Source organism: Amphiura filiformis, chromosome 1, assembly GCF_039555335.1.
Source record: "Amphiura filiformis chromosome 1, Afil_fr2py, whole genome shotgun sequence".
Taxonomy (NCBI): Eukaryota; Metazoa; Echinodermata; class Ophiuroidea; order Amphilepidida; family Amphiuridae; genus Amphiura; species Amphiura filiformis.
In genome coordinates this window covers 70,782,622-70,800,159 of record NC_092628.1, presented here as the reverse complement: position 1 = coordinate 70,800,159, position 17,538 = coordinate 70,782,622, and the positions used below count along the sequence as shown (strand labels likewise).

Here is a 17,538-nt window from a genome sequence, read left to right as displayed (position 1 = left end):
AGCAAGAAAGTTTATTGTAGTGAAAAGCAGATTTCATGGATGTACAAAATTCCTCTTTAATCCAATATTAGTGGAAGAAGGGCCCAACTCCATGGAGTTGGGCCTTTCTTCCATGAAAACTCATGATTAAGTGTACGTGGAAGACTATTTAGAGAGTGAATTTTGGCTCATCTTTCACACACAAGGAAGAACAGTCTGCTGGCAATAAAATGCTGGGTCTAACTCATTTTTGTAAAAAATTGGAGTTGGGCCCTTCTTCCACTCAGGTATTCAATTGTATAATACCAAACCTATAAAGTATAACTTACTGCAGCTTGTCTGCACCAGACAGATATCCATTTGTAATGGTTCAGTGTCATGCCATCAGGAAGTGTGACAATCAGTTCAGCATCATTATATGCACCTAGCTTGTCAGAACTGAAAAGAAATAACAACATAATTAATAGAAAAATTCCTACTGAAATGGCAATTATACCACAGCTTACAACACTAAATAGCCTGACCCATGAGCAAACAGGCCTGTCCAAAATGATGAGTGAACAGGATGGCGGGCAAAAACACCAAATGTACACACAAAATAACTCATCTTCTTTATAACAAAGTGCTAAACTATTCCTACCTTCCATTTACAGGAACTATGTAGCCTACTGCTCCTGGATCATCTGTAGTACCAACCCACAAAAAGGCATCTAAACAAAATAAAACACCAAAATATGGATGATCAATTGGAACAAAGGGAACACATCTTTTAGGTATGACTCTGTAACATTTGATTAAATTCAATATTATATTGAAGAATTCTTTCTTTATAGAGATTAGTAACAAATTCTGCTCCATTCTACTCACCTGGTCCTAGGCCATCATATGAGAAGCCAGTGATCCAAAGTCTAGTGTCATCCATAGTATATACAGTACCAGTAACACCATGAAGAGCGTTGGAACCATCCAGTGAAAATGCTCCCAACTCTTTGCCATAATATGGTGCCTGTTTGTGAAATAGATTAAAAAATAAGAAATAACAAAGAGATAAATAGACAAGTATGTCAAGAGTTTCCTTTCACATTGTAGTTTGACTTTTTCCATCAAATGGTAGATCTATTATTTGAATTGTATCTAGAAATATCTTGATAATGAGATATTGTCACAACATAGTGTGTACATATTTTATCCTAGCTTGATTAATGTAACTCAATCATGGATGGAATATACAAGAATTTCAATCAGCTACATTAACTTGGATCTGCTAAGCTTATTTTCATGCACTCCCAATCTACTCATACTTCTCCACTGTTCAAGTCTCTTCACTGCCTACCCTTGACCCAAAGGACCAAACACACCAAGCTTTATATTTTTCTGTTTTAGGTTTATATCTTATCCTATTCTAAGATTTACATGATTAATTATACTCTTCATTCTGACTCCGCTATCATTTTTTATGAAAAACTGGCTGGTATCCGGGTCTTTTCAATTGCCTAAACCTGCTGAACCACTAGCATCACCACTTTCAAAAGCCTTCTTAAATCACACCTCATTCTCAAATTGAAGTTATCTTTCTCTTATTATCATAAATATTCCTTTCCTTCTTTCGGTTAATGCACTTTATCTACTTTTGTAGAAGGTGCTGTATAAAACCCATAATTCATGTTTTATGTTCATAAGATTCAAAGCTGATCATAAAACTATTACGCTTATAAAACTTACTTCTGGTATGAATACATAAGGTGGTATATTAAGGTCTTCTTTGTCTGGTACTTCTACATGTCCAAAGCTAGCTGAAGCTTGCTTACACCATAAACCTATGTAGTCTATGTCAAACACAGTTGTATCTTCTGGTAGTAGGAGTATTACAGAATCATACATAACAGCCACACCATTATTGGGTAACATTGCTGAACTGAAACAGTGAAAAAATGTGCCTCGTCAGTGTGTGGCATTGACAAGTAGTTCATTAGACAGGTATAACCCTATACTTTGATCAGCTCGTAATCGGCGGGCATTTAACATCGCGGATTAATATCAAAATATTTTATTTTGAAATTTGTCTTGTGACATCTCATCAGAAGCATCATGAATTATTTATTCAAGTCCTATACTTTGTCTACTTTCTTCAACACACAAAATATAAAACAGACATGTCAACTAGTAATAGCACTCTTAACGTGGGTCTACTTTTCGGCGTAGTGGTAAAAGCCTAACATTTCCCGCCTATTACGAGCTGATCAAACTATAAGTTAAAGAATTTCAACAATCCATAAGGTTCTTTAATACAGTCTATGGAAATTAAAGCTAGTTGTTTTTGACAAACTAATTTTCCTATATATGAAACCATCTTTTTAGTGCAAGATAATGTTTTCTTATAAAATAGACAAATTAAACAGAAAGCAGCAATATTTTTCAATTATAGCAAGATAAATTACCTGCCATCTTCTGGTGAAACTATGAATCCATTAGCATCAGGAACAGCTCCTTTTCCTGCCCAATAATAAGTATCTGAAAAAGAAAAGATTATTTTAGATTTGTAAGTAGAAAGGCTTGCACGACAGGATTCCATAACAATTGAATTTTATATATGGGATGATGAAGTCAGAGCCATGTCTGACGAAGGTCAGAGCCACATCTGACGAAAGCTTGACCATTATCACAAAGTGACAGGCTGCACCAGTACTGTAGTTTTCACACACTGACCAGCTGCACCGGTAATGTGATATCTAATGGCACACCCTTATACAAAATTCAATTATTTCAGAATATTTGATACCTGCCACAAACATTCAATGGTGCACTTACAACAGTCCATTTGGCTTTCTTAAGGCAGTGACGCAGTACGTGCTCCAGTGGGGCATAAGTATTAAATTGCATGTGTTGACTCAAAGTAACCGAGATAAAGAATTGATGTCACTGCCTTGAGGAAACCAACTGGACTATAGTATAGTTATCTTTAAACCATACACTTTCATATAGAAATAGCATTACACCAGCAGATGTGATTGGTAATCAAGCTCACAATAAGCTATATGCATACATCAGGGGTGTGAGTGGGGCTTGCCAAAAATCAAGGAAAAAACAAACAAAAAGTAAGTAATACTTGTTGCACACAACACACATATCATATCCAGGATTGTTATTTTGCGAATGAACTTGGACAACCTTACCCCGCTGTTTGTATTGCCAACTCCACTTCCATGGATTGGTTACACGCTAGCATCTTTTTTTATCTTCATCAATGTCATGGGAGCTATCAGAGTTTCAAGAATTTAAAAAAAACTTGGGCTTGAATTTGGCACCCGTGCAATGGCATCTGAGAGCCGTTAGACAGCAGATAAAGATATCTAATCAAAACACACATCCATTTGCAAATCACAAATAGGCAAATCGACAAAGTAACAAAGAGGCCAGGCAATAGTAAAGCTCATATCGATGTTGGATGTCCAACTTGCAGAAATCTTTTGATACTGCAAATTCTAAGCTGTAAGATATGCAGAATTGAAATTGTTACCTGGTCCTTGTCCATCATAAGCCAGATTGGTAATCCTAACTCTTCTTGTATCCAGAATCTCCACACTATCTGCTTGTACTTGATGCACAAGTGGATCATAGCCCAATGGTTGTTGTATTGTGTGTATGCTTGGTGCAACAAAATCAGTAGGGATTCGAACATGACCAAAGTTAGCCTGTTTGATGAAAATATAACATGAAGGTTAGGCACCAGGAATAAATTTGTTCGATCTTTGGATCGACCGTCGATGCTGCTTCGATGCTTGTTATTAATGAATTATCAACTAATTAATCAGAATTAACGCTAAATTTATATTAGCCAATGTCACCACAGGTACAAATTACTATTTAATCATAATTAACAGTAGTAAATTAATTGATTTCATAAATAATAAGGATCGACTAAGCATCGATGGTCGATCGAAAGATCAAACTAATTTGTTTCTATTGCCTTACAAATGTGGCTTTTTGTATGGCTCATTCTTATTTTTATTCTTCAAGTACAATCATCTGATTAGCAACTTTAAATTAATAACATCAAACATTTAAAGTATAACTTACTGCAGCTTGTCTGCACCAGACAGAAATCCATTTGTAGTCGTTCAGTGTCATGCCATCAGGAAGTGTGACAATCAGTTCAACATCAGTATATGCACCTAGCTTGTCAGAACTGAAAAGAAATAACAATAACATAATAGAAAAAAAAATTCCTACTAAAATGGCAATTATCCCACAGATTGCAACACTAACTGACAGATATACTGACCCATGAGCAAACATGCCTGTCCCAAATGATGGGTGAACAGGATGGCTGGCAAAAACACCAAATGTACACACACAATAGAGGCCGTCAGCCTTTCGCCATCTTGTGGGTACAAATGATACGCATGTTCATGTGTCTGATACTACGCGCAGGTCGCAGCTTGCCACGCAGTTGTTACCACGCATCAACGCGATGATTTTGCTGTTCACGCATGGAGATCGAACGACCATCGCAGCGTGTACCCACAAGATGGCGGCATATGACGTCACGCTGACGGCCTCTATAACTCATCTTCTTTATAACAAAGTACAAAACTATTCTTACCTTCCATCTACAGGAACTATGTAGCCTACTGCTCCTGGATCATCTGTAGTACCAACCCACAAAAATGCATCTAAAGAGAACAGAACACCAAAATATGATTAATTGGCACAAAAAGAACACATCTTTGGCATATGACTCGGTAACATTTTGTTTAATTCAATATTGCCTTGAAGAATTCTTTCTTTATAGAGATTAGTAACAAAGTCTGCTCCATTCTACTAACCTGGTCCTAGGCCATCATAAGAGAAGCCAGTGATCCAGAGTCTAGTGTCATCCATAGCATATACGGTACCAGTAACACCATGAAGAGCATTGGAACCATCCAGTGAAAACTCTCCCAACTCTTTGCCATAATATGGTGCCTGTTTGTGAAATAGATTAAAGACAACACCAAGCTTTATATCTTTCTGTTTCAGGTTTATATCTTATCCTATTTTAAGATTTACAAGACTTGATACTATTCATTCTGACTCTGCTATTGTTTTTTCATATTTTGCAAACGTAAGCTGGTCACTGGGCCTATTCAATTGCAGACCCTGTCTAACCACTAGCATTCACAACCAGGACAACATCATCGCTTCAAAAGCCTTCTTAAATCACACCTCATTCTCAAATTGCAGTTATCTTTCTCTTATTCTCATACATGTTCTTTTCCTTCTTTCGGTAAATGCACTTTATCTACTTTTGTAGAATGTGCTTTATAAAACCCATAATTCATGTTTTTATGCATATAAAGAATCAAAGCTGATAATAAAACTATTACTACACAATTATAAAACTTACTTCTGGTATGAATATATAAGGTGGTATATTAAGCTCTTGCTTGTCTGGTACTTCTACATGTCCAAAGCTAGCTGAAGCTTGTTTACACCATAAACTAATGTAGTCTATGTCAAACACAGTTGTACCTTCTGGTAGTAGGAGTATTACAGAATCATACATAACAGCCACACCATCAGTGGGTAACATTGCTGAGCTGAAACATTGAAAATATTGGCCTCGTCAGTGTGTGGCATTGACAAGTAGCTCATCAGACAGGTATAACCCCAAGTTTAAAAATTTCAACAATCAATGAGTTCTTTACTACAGTCTATGGAAATTAAATCTAGCTGTTTTCAACAAACTTAATTTTACTATATCTTTTGAAACCATATTTTCAGTGCAAGATAATATTTTCTCATAAAATAAACAAATTAAACAGAAAGCAGCAATACTATTCAATTATAGTAACATTAATTACCTGCCATCTTCTGGTGAAACTATGAACCCATTGACATCAGGAACAGCTCCTTTGCCTGCCCAATAATAAGTATCTGTAAAAGAAAAGATTATTTCAGATTCGTAAGGAGATAGGCTTGCACAACGGGATTCCCTAACAATTGAATTTTAGATACGCGACAATGAAGTCACATCTGACAAAGGTTGATCATTTTCACACAGTAACTGGCTGCACCAGTACTGTAGTTTTCACACATTGACCGGCTGCACCGGTAATGTGATATCCGACAGCGCACCCTTATATAAAATTCAATTATTTCAGATTCTTTGATACCTGCCACAAACATTCAATGGTGCACTTACAACAGGCAGTGACGTCAGTATGTGCTCCAGTGGGGCATAAGTATTAAATTGCATGTGTTGACTCAAAGTAACCGAGATAAAGAATTGATGTCACTGCCTTGAGGAAACCAACTGGACTATAGTATAGTTATCTTTGAACCATACACTTTCATATAGAAATAGCATTACACCAACAGATGTGATTGGTAATCAAGCTCACAATAAGCTATATGCATACATCAAGGGTGTGAGTGGGGCTTACCAAAAATCAAGGAAAAAAGAGGAAAAACAAAAAACAAGTTAAGACTTATTGCACACAATTCACATAGCATATCCAGAATTTGTTATTTTGCGAATGAACTCAGACAACCTTGCCCCACTGTTTGTATTTGTAATGAACTCCAGCCAACTCCACTTCCATAGATTGGTTACGCGCTTGCATATTTTTTTTTATCTTCAACAGTGTCATAGGAACTATCAGATTCCAAAAATTTAAAAAAACACAGAGATTTCACACCCCTGATACATGGGCTTGAATTTGGCACCCATGCAATTGCTTCTGAGAGCTGGTAGACAGCAAATATCTAATCAAAACATGTATCCATTTTCAAATCACAAACAGGTAAAGCAACAAAATAACAACAGGTCAGGCAACAGGAAAACTCATATCAATGTTGGATGTCTGACTTGCAGAAATCTTTTGATACTGCAAACTCTAAGCTGAAAGATATGCATAAATGAAATTGTCACCTGGTCCTTGTCCATCATACATGAGATTGGTAATCCTAATTCTTCTTGTATCCAGAATCTCCACACTATCTGCTTGTACTTGATGCACAAGTGGATCATAGCCCAGTGGTTGTTGTATTGTGTGTATGCTTGGTGCAACAAAATCAGCAGGGATTCGAACATGACCAAAGTTAGCCTGTTTGATGAAAACATAACATGATGATTACAAATGTGGCTTTTTGTATGGCTCATTCTTATTTTATTCTTAAAGTACAATCACCTGATTAGCAACTTTAAATTAAGAACATCAGACATTTAAAGTGTAACTCACTGCAGCTTGTCTGCACCAGACAGATATCCATTTGTAGTGGTTCAGTGTCATGCCATCAGGAAGTGTGACAATCAGTTCTGCATTAGTATATGCACCTAGCTTGTCAGAACTGAAAATAAAAACCAATAAAACAGAATGAAAAATTCCTACGAAAATGGCAATTATCCAAAGGTTGCAACACTAAATGACAGATATCCTATACGATGAGCAAACAGGCCTGTCCAAAATGATGGGTGAACAGGATGGCTGGAAAAGACACCAAATGTACACACACAATAACTCATCTTCTTTAAAACAAAGTGCAAAACTATTCCTACCTTCCATCCACAGGAATTATGTAGCCTACTGCCCCTGGATCATCTGTAGTACCAACCCACAAAAAGGCATCTAAAGAGAAGAACACCAAAATATGATTAATTGGCACAAAAAGAACACATCTTTTGCATATGACTCAATAACATTTTGTTTAATTCAATATTGCCTTGAAGAATTCTTTCTTTATAGAGATTAGCAACAAAGTCTGCTCCATTCTACTCACCTGGACCTAGACCATCATATGAGAAGCCAGTGATCCAGAGTCTAGTGTCATCCATAGCATATACAGTACCAGCAACACCATGAAGAGCGTTGGAACCATCAAGTGAAAATGCTCCCAATTCTTTGCCATAATATGGTGCCTGTTTGTGAAATAGATTTAAAACAAAATAAAAAACAAACAGATAAATAGAGAAATATATCAAGAGTTTCCTTTCACATTGCATTTATATACTAGAGCGGTTCTCGGGCTTCGCGGTTCTCTGCTTTGGTGGTTTGTTTTGGTACTGAATGGTACATGTGTTTGGGTGATCATTGATGGTGTTTGTGATTGATTGGTTTAGGTTGGGTGATGTATGTTTTGTTTCTGTTCAGAACCTTGTGGGGATTTAGCGAGTCGATGGGTGGGGGTAATTAGTTAAATGTTTGTAAGAAGGGAAAGTGAGAGGTTAGAGAGTTAAAATGAGGTAGAGCGGTAGAGGTTTGTAAAGGTTGAAGGGAAACATAGGAGCATGGACACTTGGCCTGGTGAAATAGTTGTTGAATAGAAGTTGAATGTATAATGTTTGTTGATGAATGAGACCGATTTGACCGAATTAATTACACGTCTGTCTGCAGTGGATACTTTGAAGGGAAGTGACGGCCCGGGTTGCCAAAAGATTTCAGCCCGAATTGCGGGTCAAATAATCGAAAAAGTCGCCCAATTTTTCTCTTTACCATTGGTTTCTATGGGGCAGGAGTCTATCGGAAGTTGCTGGGGCCAATGTTGACAAGTCGCCCCAATTTTTTCTTAACCATTGGTTTCTATGGGACAGGAAATTGTCAAAAGTCGCGGGAAAATCTTCAAAAATCGCCCAATTGGGCTACAAAATCCCGGGTTTGGCAATCCTCACTTACTGACGCGCGCATGTGACGCTTTCTTTGTCGTGATGTAAACAAAAACATGGAATATAGCATAGGCGTGCATGCAACATCATTTAAATTAATTATTATTTACCGATACAACATTGTAGGCGTTTCAATGTACAAAAACTTGTGTCATAGCGTTACGTAATCGCTATCATCATCATCAATTCGCTCAACACGATGAGTCATTCATCAAGTCAAGTACCAATGTCCTTGATGTGTTTATTATACAGGTTTGGGCAAAATCGATTTTTCTTTTATAATATCCCGTGGACGGCAATGCACAAAACGTACTACGCCATAATATAAATAAGGCTAAATAAAAATAAAATGATGTTTCCGATAACATGCTCTGAAAAAATTGGGACGGAAGGAAGGAAAAAAAAATATTTACACATACTGAAATTTCGACCCAATTTAACACTTGAAGGCTAGCCAATAGAAAAACAGTATGACTCGGGGTCTCAATCGCAAAAGCTCTTCTCATACTACACAAGTGTGTCGTACTGTCCAATATCATTTACCTACTCTCTGTCATTCACTGTTCTTGTCTATATATAAAAGCTTTTTCTGTTTGTGCAATTATAGAAAACTGCTACATACAATTTGGAAATTTATGCAATACAAAACACTAAACAGATAAAATAATATTTTGAAATGACCATAATTAGGGGTAGAAAAAAGTAAGGAGTCCAAACTCCAAATGGACCCTCTTATCTTAAATCCAAAAAATAGGGGTCCATAACCAAACTTTTGGGATCCAAAAATAGTCAAATATAATATTAACTTGTAAACAGTTAATGACTTGAACGTGAAATCAATAAGTGTAAATCAAACCAATTTTTTAAGTTTACCCGACTTGGGGATCAAATCTCGACAGAGGTTTCTTGCCAATACAACATTTTACTAATTTGACCTCAGATGACCCCTGGTGACCCCCAAATGACCTTACCAAAATATGGCTCTAAATGGTGACTGTATCCACCAAGTTTCATGCCCATATGACAGTTTTTACTAATATGACCTCTGGTGACCCCAAAATGACCTTCAAAAAATTTGGCTCTAAATGTTGACTGTACTAACCATGTTTCATGCCCATATGACAGTTTTAACTAATTTGACCTCAGATGATCTCTGGTGACCCCAAATGACCTTCAAAAAATTTGGCTCTAAATGTAGACTGTATTAACCAAGTTTCATGCCCATATGACAGTTTTAACGAATTTGACCTCAGATGACCTCTGGTGACCCCAAATGATCTTCAAAAATTTGGCTCAAATGTAAACTGTACTTACCAAGTTTCATGTCCATATGACAGTTTTAACTAATTTGACCTCGGATGACATATGGTGACCCCGAAATGACCTTAAAAATTTGGCTCTAAATGTTCACTGTATTAACCAAGTTTCATGCCCATATAACAGTTTTAACTAATTTGACCTCAAATGACCTCTGGTGACCAAATGACCTTAAAAGAATTGGCTCTAAATGTTGACTGTACTAACCAAGTTTCATGTCCATATGACAGTTTTAACTAATTTGACCTCAGATGACCTCTGGTGACCTCAAAATTACCTTCAACAAATTTGGCTCTAAATGTTGACTGTATTAACCAAGTTTCATGCCCATATGACAGTTTAACCTAATTGACCTCAGATGACCTCTGTTGACCCCGAAATGACCTTCAAAAAATGTGGCTCTAAATGTTGACTGTATTAACCAAGTTTCATGCCCATATGACAGTTTTAACTAATTTGACCTCAGATGACCTCTGGTGACCCCAAATGACCTTCAAAAATTTGGCTCTAAATGTTGACTGTATTAACCAAGTTTCATGCCCATATGACAGTTTTAACTAATTTGACCTCAGATGACCTCTGGTGACCCCAAATGACCTTCAACAAATTTGGCTCTAAATGTTGACTGTACTAACCAATTGTCATGCCCATATGACAGTTTTTACTAATTTGACCTTTGGTGACCCCGAAATTACCCACCACAAATTTGGCTCTAAATATTGAATCTACCCTATCAAGTTTCATGCCCATATGATAGTTTTACTAATTTGACCTCAGATGACCCCTGGATGACCTTGACCCATTAACCAATACAAACTTGTTCTGACACGGGTCATGATGAACCCACCCACCAAAAAGTTTGGGTCAAATAATAATTGTCCTTGTAAAACAAACTGGGACATCCCCATACCCCCCATTTAACATGTGCTTAATATCTGTATCATCCAAGTATCCTCATCTTCAATGCAACGTTCACTATTTATCGCTATGGAATTATATTTACATGTTGAAAAAGGTAGGCCTAGGGTTGAGTTTCTTGACGGGATAATATGCAGGCCTGGGCGAGCGGCATGAGAAAATAAATGTTGGTTAATCCTGAAATCGGCCAGGTTAGTTATTTTAATTTATATTATATCGGTGCTGACAAAATGCACAACTTCCTCAACGTTTATAAATTGAAATGAACAGTCTTTTATTCATACTTGATAGGGGTTTATCGTTGAGTGTCTAGGACAAGATTACACAATTTTTCGCCTACATCATTTTTAGCATTTTAACTTTTTTATTACTTGCTCTTTTTAATACGAGCTTTATGGGAATTAGTTCGACAACAACACCGATTTAATGAGCGTTAGGCCTTTGTCTTATAGTGTTAGGCCTACTATTACCGTTTTTATCAAATTTTTTGCGGACAGACAAAATACCCAGCAAACACAAAACGTTTTCGACATCATTCGCAAAAGGTTATAAAAGGTTGTCAGAAAACGTTTAAATGGCGGGTTATATAAAGGGTATATTAAGAGTATAAAACATTTTCATAACCTTAAAAAACATTTTTGATAATCTACTGCTCAGCAAACAAAAATGTTTTACAGAAAACGTTTAAATGTCGGGTTATATAAAGGGTATAAAAACGTTTTAATAACATTCCAAAAACATTCTTGAAAACTTGATACAAAACATTCTAAACAGAATGTTATTTTGGGGTTGAAAAAATATTTGCGAAAAAATGTTTGCCCAAAATATTTTCAATAACGTTTTAAAAACGTTTTCATGACCTTTATATAACCCGACATTTAAATGTTATTAAAAGGTTTTGAAAAAACATTTTAAGAACATTTCTGTGTTTGCTGGGTTCAAACATTTTAACATAATGTTATTTAAGTATTGACACAATATTTGGCAAAAATGTTTGTAAAAATAGTTTACAATAACATTTTTTGAAAACATTGAAAAATATTGTTGTATTGTGTTTTTCATACAAAACGTTTTAAAAGCGTTATCATGACCTTTATATAACCCGACATTTTAATGTTATTAAAACGTTTTTAGCTAAACCAAAAGCCAAAATATAACTTATTTAAAACGTTTTTAAAACGTTTTTGTGTTTGCTGGGTAGTTCAATAGTTTTTCAATAGTTGTAGGCCTACTTAATATTACGAGTCCTGCTGCACGCTGTTTTCATAAATAAAATAGTTGTGCATAGGCCTAGGCCTATATCGCGATAAATATTATCTATCAATTCAACTGTATTTCTTTAATCATTGAATGGCAGAAAGTCGGGGAAAATAAAATAATGTGATTTCCAACAACTTCATATCAGAATTTCGACACGGACGACTCTTGAAAAATTTTATTTTTTCCAAAAGTGGCATAAATTATTTCATGTCAGAATTTCGACACGGACGACTCTTGAAAAATTTAGTTCCAAAAGTGGCATAAATTATTTTTTTTTTTTTTTTTTAAAAGAGGGCGGGCGGGTTACCGGAAACCGAATTTTATTTTTAGTAGGCCTAACAAGATGAGTCATACATCATAGTTTATTGGTATCACATTGATACAACCTGATTGGTCCCCATATTTTACTGCTAGAAAGCCGATTGGTCAAAAAGCCACTTGAACATTTGCCCACATTGATCAGCCACTTTGACCTTTTTATCACGACTTGATCACGCGCCACGATTAGTGACAAGTAGGTCTATTACTAGTAGGGATTTTACGATTTCAATATTACATTCGCATGGACGGTCATTTTTTTTTATGGGTCGCTAGGATTCTAGCGGTAGATTTCTTGCAATATTTGGCTTATTTACCATCCAATTTATATCCTACAATGTACCTGTATATCATTAGCATATCAAGCGCCGCCCAACAAAAATAGTTTTTGAGGTTTCTGATCGTCACGCTGAAACACTTTTAAGGACACAATTTCCTCCGTTTTCCCAGCCATTTTGTTTACTCGTTGTTAACGACGTAACTGATTAGTCTCGACCCCAGAGTGCAACGTGGCTGTATCGCGAACATGACTTGAAGACAGAAACCGGCTGTAAAAGAGGTGGGTCATCTTGCGAGATCTTGTGACTTGCATTGTTTCATCTCGTAAGGTCGATGGCTCAAAAATTATCTTTGAAGTATCACAAATTCCAAGTGTAAGGTACTTGGATACATTAAACAGGATAATTATGATTTAGAAATCAGATATGTGAGTACCAATTTTATATAAATTGACTCAATTGCAAAAAAAAAATTTGCTACGTTTGTATAGATCCCAATGACACACACAGTGGCATAAGCCAGTCTCTGTGTACAAGCGGCGTACACGAGACTGGCAAGTCTATACCACATCGTTACGACTCTAAAAGCGACCGAGTCAATGGGGGGATATACTATCATGACTATTGGGCAACTTCCACTTGATTGGCCCTCAGCCAGTCTGAGATAGAAGTATAAATTAAATAACCAATGGCAACGGTAGGCAAAACCGCTATGCACGACTATGTGCACGACTATATGGACCAACCTCTGGTTGGATCGCGCACGAATACAGAGTTGCCAATGCAGATTAATAAGGTATAATATTGGGTGACTTTGTGAGCGTCCAACTAAATTAGTACAATTCTGAATACTTCGTTATTCTTTTTGTAGATGTCGACTACCATTCAAATTTAATAGGTTTCATCATTAGCACACACTTGACATATCCTGAAAGTGTCACTGAAAAAAAAAACTTCGTTTGTCTGCTTTTTTGTATACAAGAAACACATGAGACATCTGTTTGTGTGGACTTTGTGCAAGGAGCCCAAATCCCCACAATTATCTAATAGTAGGCCCATTACTTGAATTGTATCTGGAAATATCTTGATAATGAGACATGTCACAACATCAGACACAGTATATAATAGTTATGTTTTTTATGTTCATAAGATTCAAAGCTGATCATAAAACTATTACTACATGATCATAAAACTTACTTCTGGTATGAATACATAAGGTGGTATATTAAGCTCCTGCTTGTCTGGTACTTCTACATGTCCAAAGCTAGCTGAAGCTTGCTTACACCATAAACTAATGTAGTCTATGTCAAACACAGTTGTACCTTCTGGTAGTAGGAGTATTACAGAATCATACATAACAGCCACACCATTATTGGGTAACATTGCTGAACTGAAACGGAGAAAATGTTGGCCTCGTCAGTGTGTGGCATTGACAAGTAGCTCATTAGACAGGTATAACCCTAAGTTAAAGAATTTCAACAATCCATGAGGTTCTTTACTACAGTCTTTAGAAATTAAATCTAGTTGTTTTCAACAAACTTAATTTTACTATATCATTTTAAACCATATTTTCAGTGCAAGATAATATTTTCTCATAAAATAGACAAACTAAACAGAAAGCAGCAATACTTTTCAATAATAGCAAGTTGAATTACGGTACCTGCCATCTTCTGGTGACACTATGAATCCATTAGCATCAGGAAGAGCTCCTTTTCCTGCCCAATAATAAGTATCTGTAAAAGAAAAGATTATTTCAGATTCTTTGGTACCTGCCACAAACATTCAATGGTGCACTTACAACAGTCCATTTGGCTTCTTTGAGAGGCAGTGATGTCAGTGCATGCTCCAGTGGGAAATAAGTATTAAATTGCATGTGTTGACCAGGCCTCTAATTGTTGGGCACTCATATTCAAAGCCACTGAGCAAAGACAAAGAAGGGCACCAAGACCAACAAATAATAAAGAATGCCTGGTGTCGACTCAAAGTAACTGAGATAAAGTATTGATGTAACTTCCTTCAGGAAAGCAAATTGACTATAGTTAGCTTTGTATGTAGTATTACGCTCAAAATAAGCTATATGCATACTGCTTGATTTGGCATCTGCCATATGGCAATTGAGAACTCTCTGAAGCCAGAGAAAGAGGTATCCTCAAAACATGTATTCATGTGCAAAACCACAAACAGGCAAAGCACACAGTAACCAAGATTCCAGGCAATAGGAAAGCTCATATCGGTGTTAAATCAGACTTTCAGAAATCTTTTGATGCTTCAAACTCTTAGCCCTAAGATATGCATAATTGAAATTGTTACCTGGTCCTTGGCCATCATAAGCCAGATTGGTAATCCTAACTCTTCTTGTATCCAGAATCTCCACACTATCTGCTTGTACTTGATGCACAAGTGGATCATAGCCCAGTGGTTGTTGTATTGTGTGTATGCTTGGTGTAACAAAATCAGTAGGGATTCGAACATGACCAAAGTTAGCCTGTGTGATGAAAATATAACACAATGATTACAAAATGTGGCTTTTTGTATGGCTCATTCTTATTTTTATTTTTAAAGTACAATCACCTGATAAGCAACTTTAAATTAAGAAAATCAAACATTTAAAGTGTAACTTACTGCAGCTTGTCTGCACCAGACAGATATCCATTTGTAGTGGTTCAGTGTCATGCCATCAGGAAGTGTGACAATCAGTTCAGCATCATTGTATGCACCTAGCTTGTTAGTACTGAAAAGAAATAACAACATGATTGACTATATTTGACCAACTCCTAAAAATCAACAAAAAGAATTGTATAAGTTTATACAGAATAGAGCAAGGAGGATATGAAGAGTTTCATCGCAAAATGCAATAAGCGCTAAATATCTGAAAATTGAGATAACATTGCCAAACGATTATCTAGAGATGGTGCGATTATGTAACAACTTTAGAAATCAGCTTTTATATATATTACAAAGTGCAAAACTATTCCTACCTTCCATTTACAGGAACTATGTAGCCAACTGATCCTGGATCATCTGTAGTACCAACCCATAAAAATGCATCTAAACAGAACAAAACACCAATATAAATAAAGATACATAATCAACTGTCTTTAACATATGACTCGATAGCATTTTCTTTAACTTGACCTTAATGAATTAGTTTTGCATTTTCTTAGAGTAGAAATAGGTAACAAAGTCTTCACCATTCTACTCACCTGGTCCTAGGCCATCATAAGAGAAGCCAGTGATCCAGAGTCTAGTATCATCCATAGCATATACAGTGCCAGCAACACCATGAAGAGCATTGGAACCATCCAATGAAAATGCCCCCAACTCCTTGCCATAGTATGGTTCCTGGTTTTAAACAAGAGTAAAAAAACAACAAATACATAACAGGTAAATAGGCAAGTATGTTCACATTTCCTCTCCCTTCTAAATATCTACAGATGTACAATAGCAAATAAGAACACCTTTTCCTAAATAGCATTTTTTCTCTTTTCTTGCCTGTTTTCCTTTTTCATACCAACACTGTACTTTGTATACTCTTGTTAAAACCACTATATAAATCCCATTGTTTATTTTTAGAAGCTACTGCAAAGTTAATCATCAGAGCTGTTACTAAATAGTGAGGTTGCAATTTCCAAACATACATATTATACGCCTGTACACCTATTCAAAATCACTCTCATGTGACAAGATTTTGAATGGATCTACAGGCGTACGATACATACATTTGGAAATCACAACCTCTCTAATATATTGGATAAAACTTACTTTTGGTATGAATACATAAGGTGGTATATTAAGCTCCTGCTTGTCTGGTACTTCTACATGTCCAAAGCTAGCTGAAGCTTGTTTACACCATAAACTAATGTAGTCTATGTCAAACACAGTTGTACCTTCTGGTAGTAGGAGTATTACAGAATCATACATAACAGCCACACCATTATTGGGTAACATTGCTGAACTGAAACAGAGAAAATTTTAGCCTTGTCAGTGAGTAACATTGACATAGAAGACACATTATGAAATAGAAGAATGAAATAAAAACTACTATAACAATGCCTTGTTCGTGAGTTATGTTGACAAGCAGCTGAATTAGGCAGGTATTACCCAAAGATTAAAGCATTAAAGCAAATACAGTATATGAAATTTAAATCTAGTTAATTTTTTTTCAACAACTTCATTTTCATATCCCTTTCAAACCATATTTACCGGCATGACAAAATGTCCTCACGAAACAGAAGAATGAAACAAATACTATTATAACAATTATGTTAACATTACCTGTTATCTTCTGGTGAAACTATAAACCCATTGACATCAGGAACAGCTCCTTTTCCTGCCCAATAATAAGTATCTGAAAACAAGAAAAGATTATTTTGATCAATTTCCATTCTTTGATACTTGCCATAAATATTCAATGGTGCACTTAACTAGTTAGCTTTGAACCATATACTTCTGTATATAAACCATCACAATAGTTCTGGTTGGTGATCCAATTCTATTCATACAATGGTTTGAATTTGCCATCTGTCCAGTGGCAATTGAGAGCTGTCAGGCATTGAAGAAAGATATCGCCTCAAAACATGTATCCATGTGTAAACCACACACAGGCAAAGTAACAAGTCAAAAGGAAAGTCCATGTCAATACTGGATGGCTGTTGTTTTGGCGGTGCTTTCATACTGTGAATTCAAAGCTATAATATATACATAAGGTTTTTGTTACCTGGTCCTTGTCCATCATACGTGAGATTGGTAATCCTAACTCTTCTTGTATCCAGAATCTCCACACTATCTGCTTGTACCCGATGCACAAGTGGATCATAGCCCAAT

The 17,538-nt window shown here is 36.1% G+C and overlaps 1 protein-coding gene across 1 annotated transcript in view; it reads right to left on the bottom strand.

The window, feature by feature from the left end:
* The window catches only part of LOC140152405 (uncharacterized), a 145,496-nt gene that overhangs the window by 51,718 nt on the left and 76,240 nt on the right, over window positions 1-17,538 (bottom strand). Inside the window, exons 36-58 of the mRNA XM_072174713.1 lie at window positions 16,990-17,062; window positions 16,477-16,669; window positions 15,918-16,056; window positions 15,693-15,762; window positions 15,337-15,445; window positions 15,025-15,199; window positions 14,375-14,447; window positions 13,912-14,104; window positions 7,741-7,879; window positions 7,520-7,589; window positions 7,203-7,311; window positions 6,893-7,067; window positions 5,823-5,895; window positions 5,366-5,558; window positions 4,806-4,944; window positions 4,583-4,652; window positions 4,057-4,165; window positions 3,497-3,671; window positions 2,418-2,490; window positions 1,702-1,894; window positions 847-985; window positions 620-689; window positions 309-417 (exon numbers count right to left, since the gene is read on the bottom strand). Of these exons, the coding sequence (XP_072030814.1) occupies window positions 309-417; window positions 620-689; window positions 847-985; window positions 1,702-1,894; window positions 2,418-2,490; window positions 3,497-3,671; window positions 4,057-4,165; window positions 4,583-4,652; window positions 4,806-4,944; window positions 5,366-5,558; window positions 5,823-5,895; window positions 6,893-7,067; window positions 7,203-7,311; window positions 7,520-7,589; window positions 7,741-7,879; window positions 13,912-14,104; window positions 14,375-14,447; window positions 15,025-15,199; window positions 15,337-15,445; window positions 15,693-15,762; window positions 15,918-16,056; window positions 16,477-16,669; window positions 16,990-17,062 (2,861 nt within the window). The remainder of the gene's footprint in view (window positions 1-308; window positions 418-619; window positions 690-846; window positions 986-1,701; window positions 1,895-2,417; window positions 2,491-3,496; window positions 3,672-4,056; window positions 4,166-4,582; window positions 4,653-4,805; window positions 4,945-5,365; window positions 5,559-5,822; window positions 5,896-6,892; window positions 7,068-7,202; window positions 7,312-7,519; window positions 7,590-7,740; window positions 7,880-13,911; window positions 14,105-14,374; window positions 14,448-15,024; window positions 15,200-15,336; window positions 15,446-15,692; window positions 15,763-15,917; window positions 16,057-16,476; window positions 16,670-16,989; window positions 17,063-17,538) is intronic.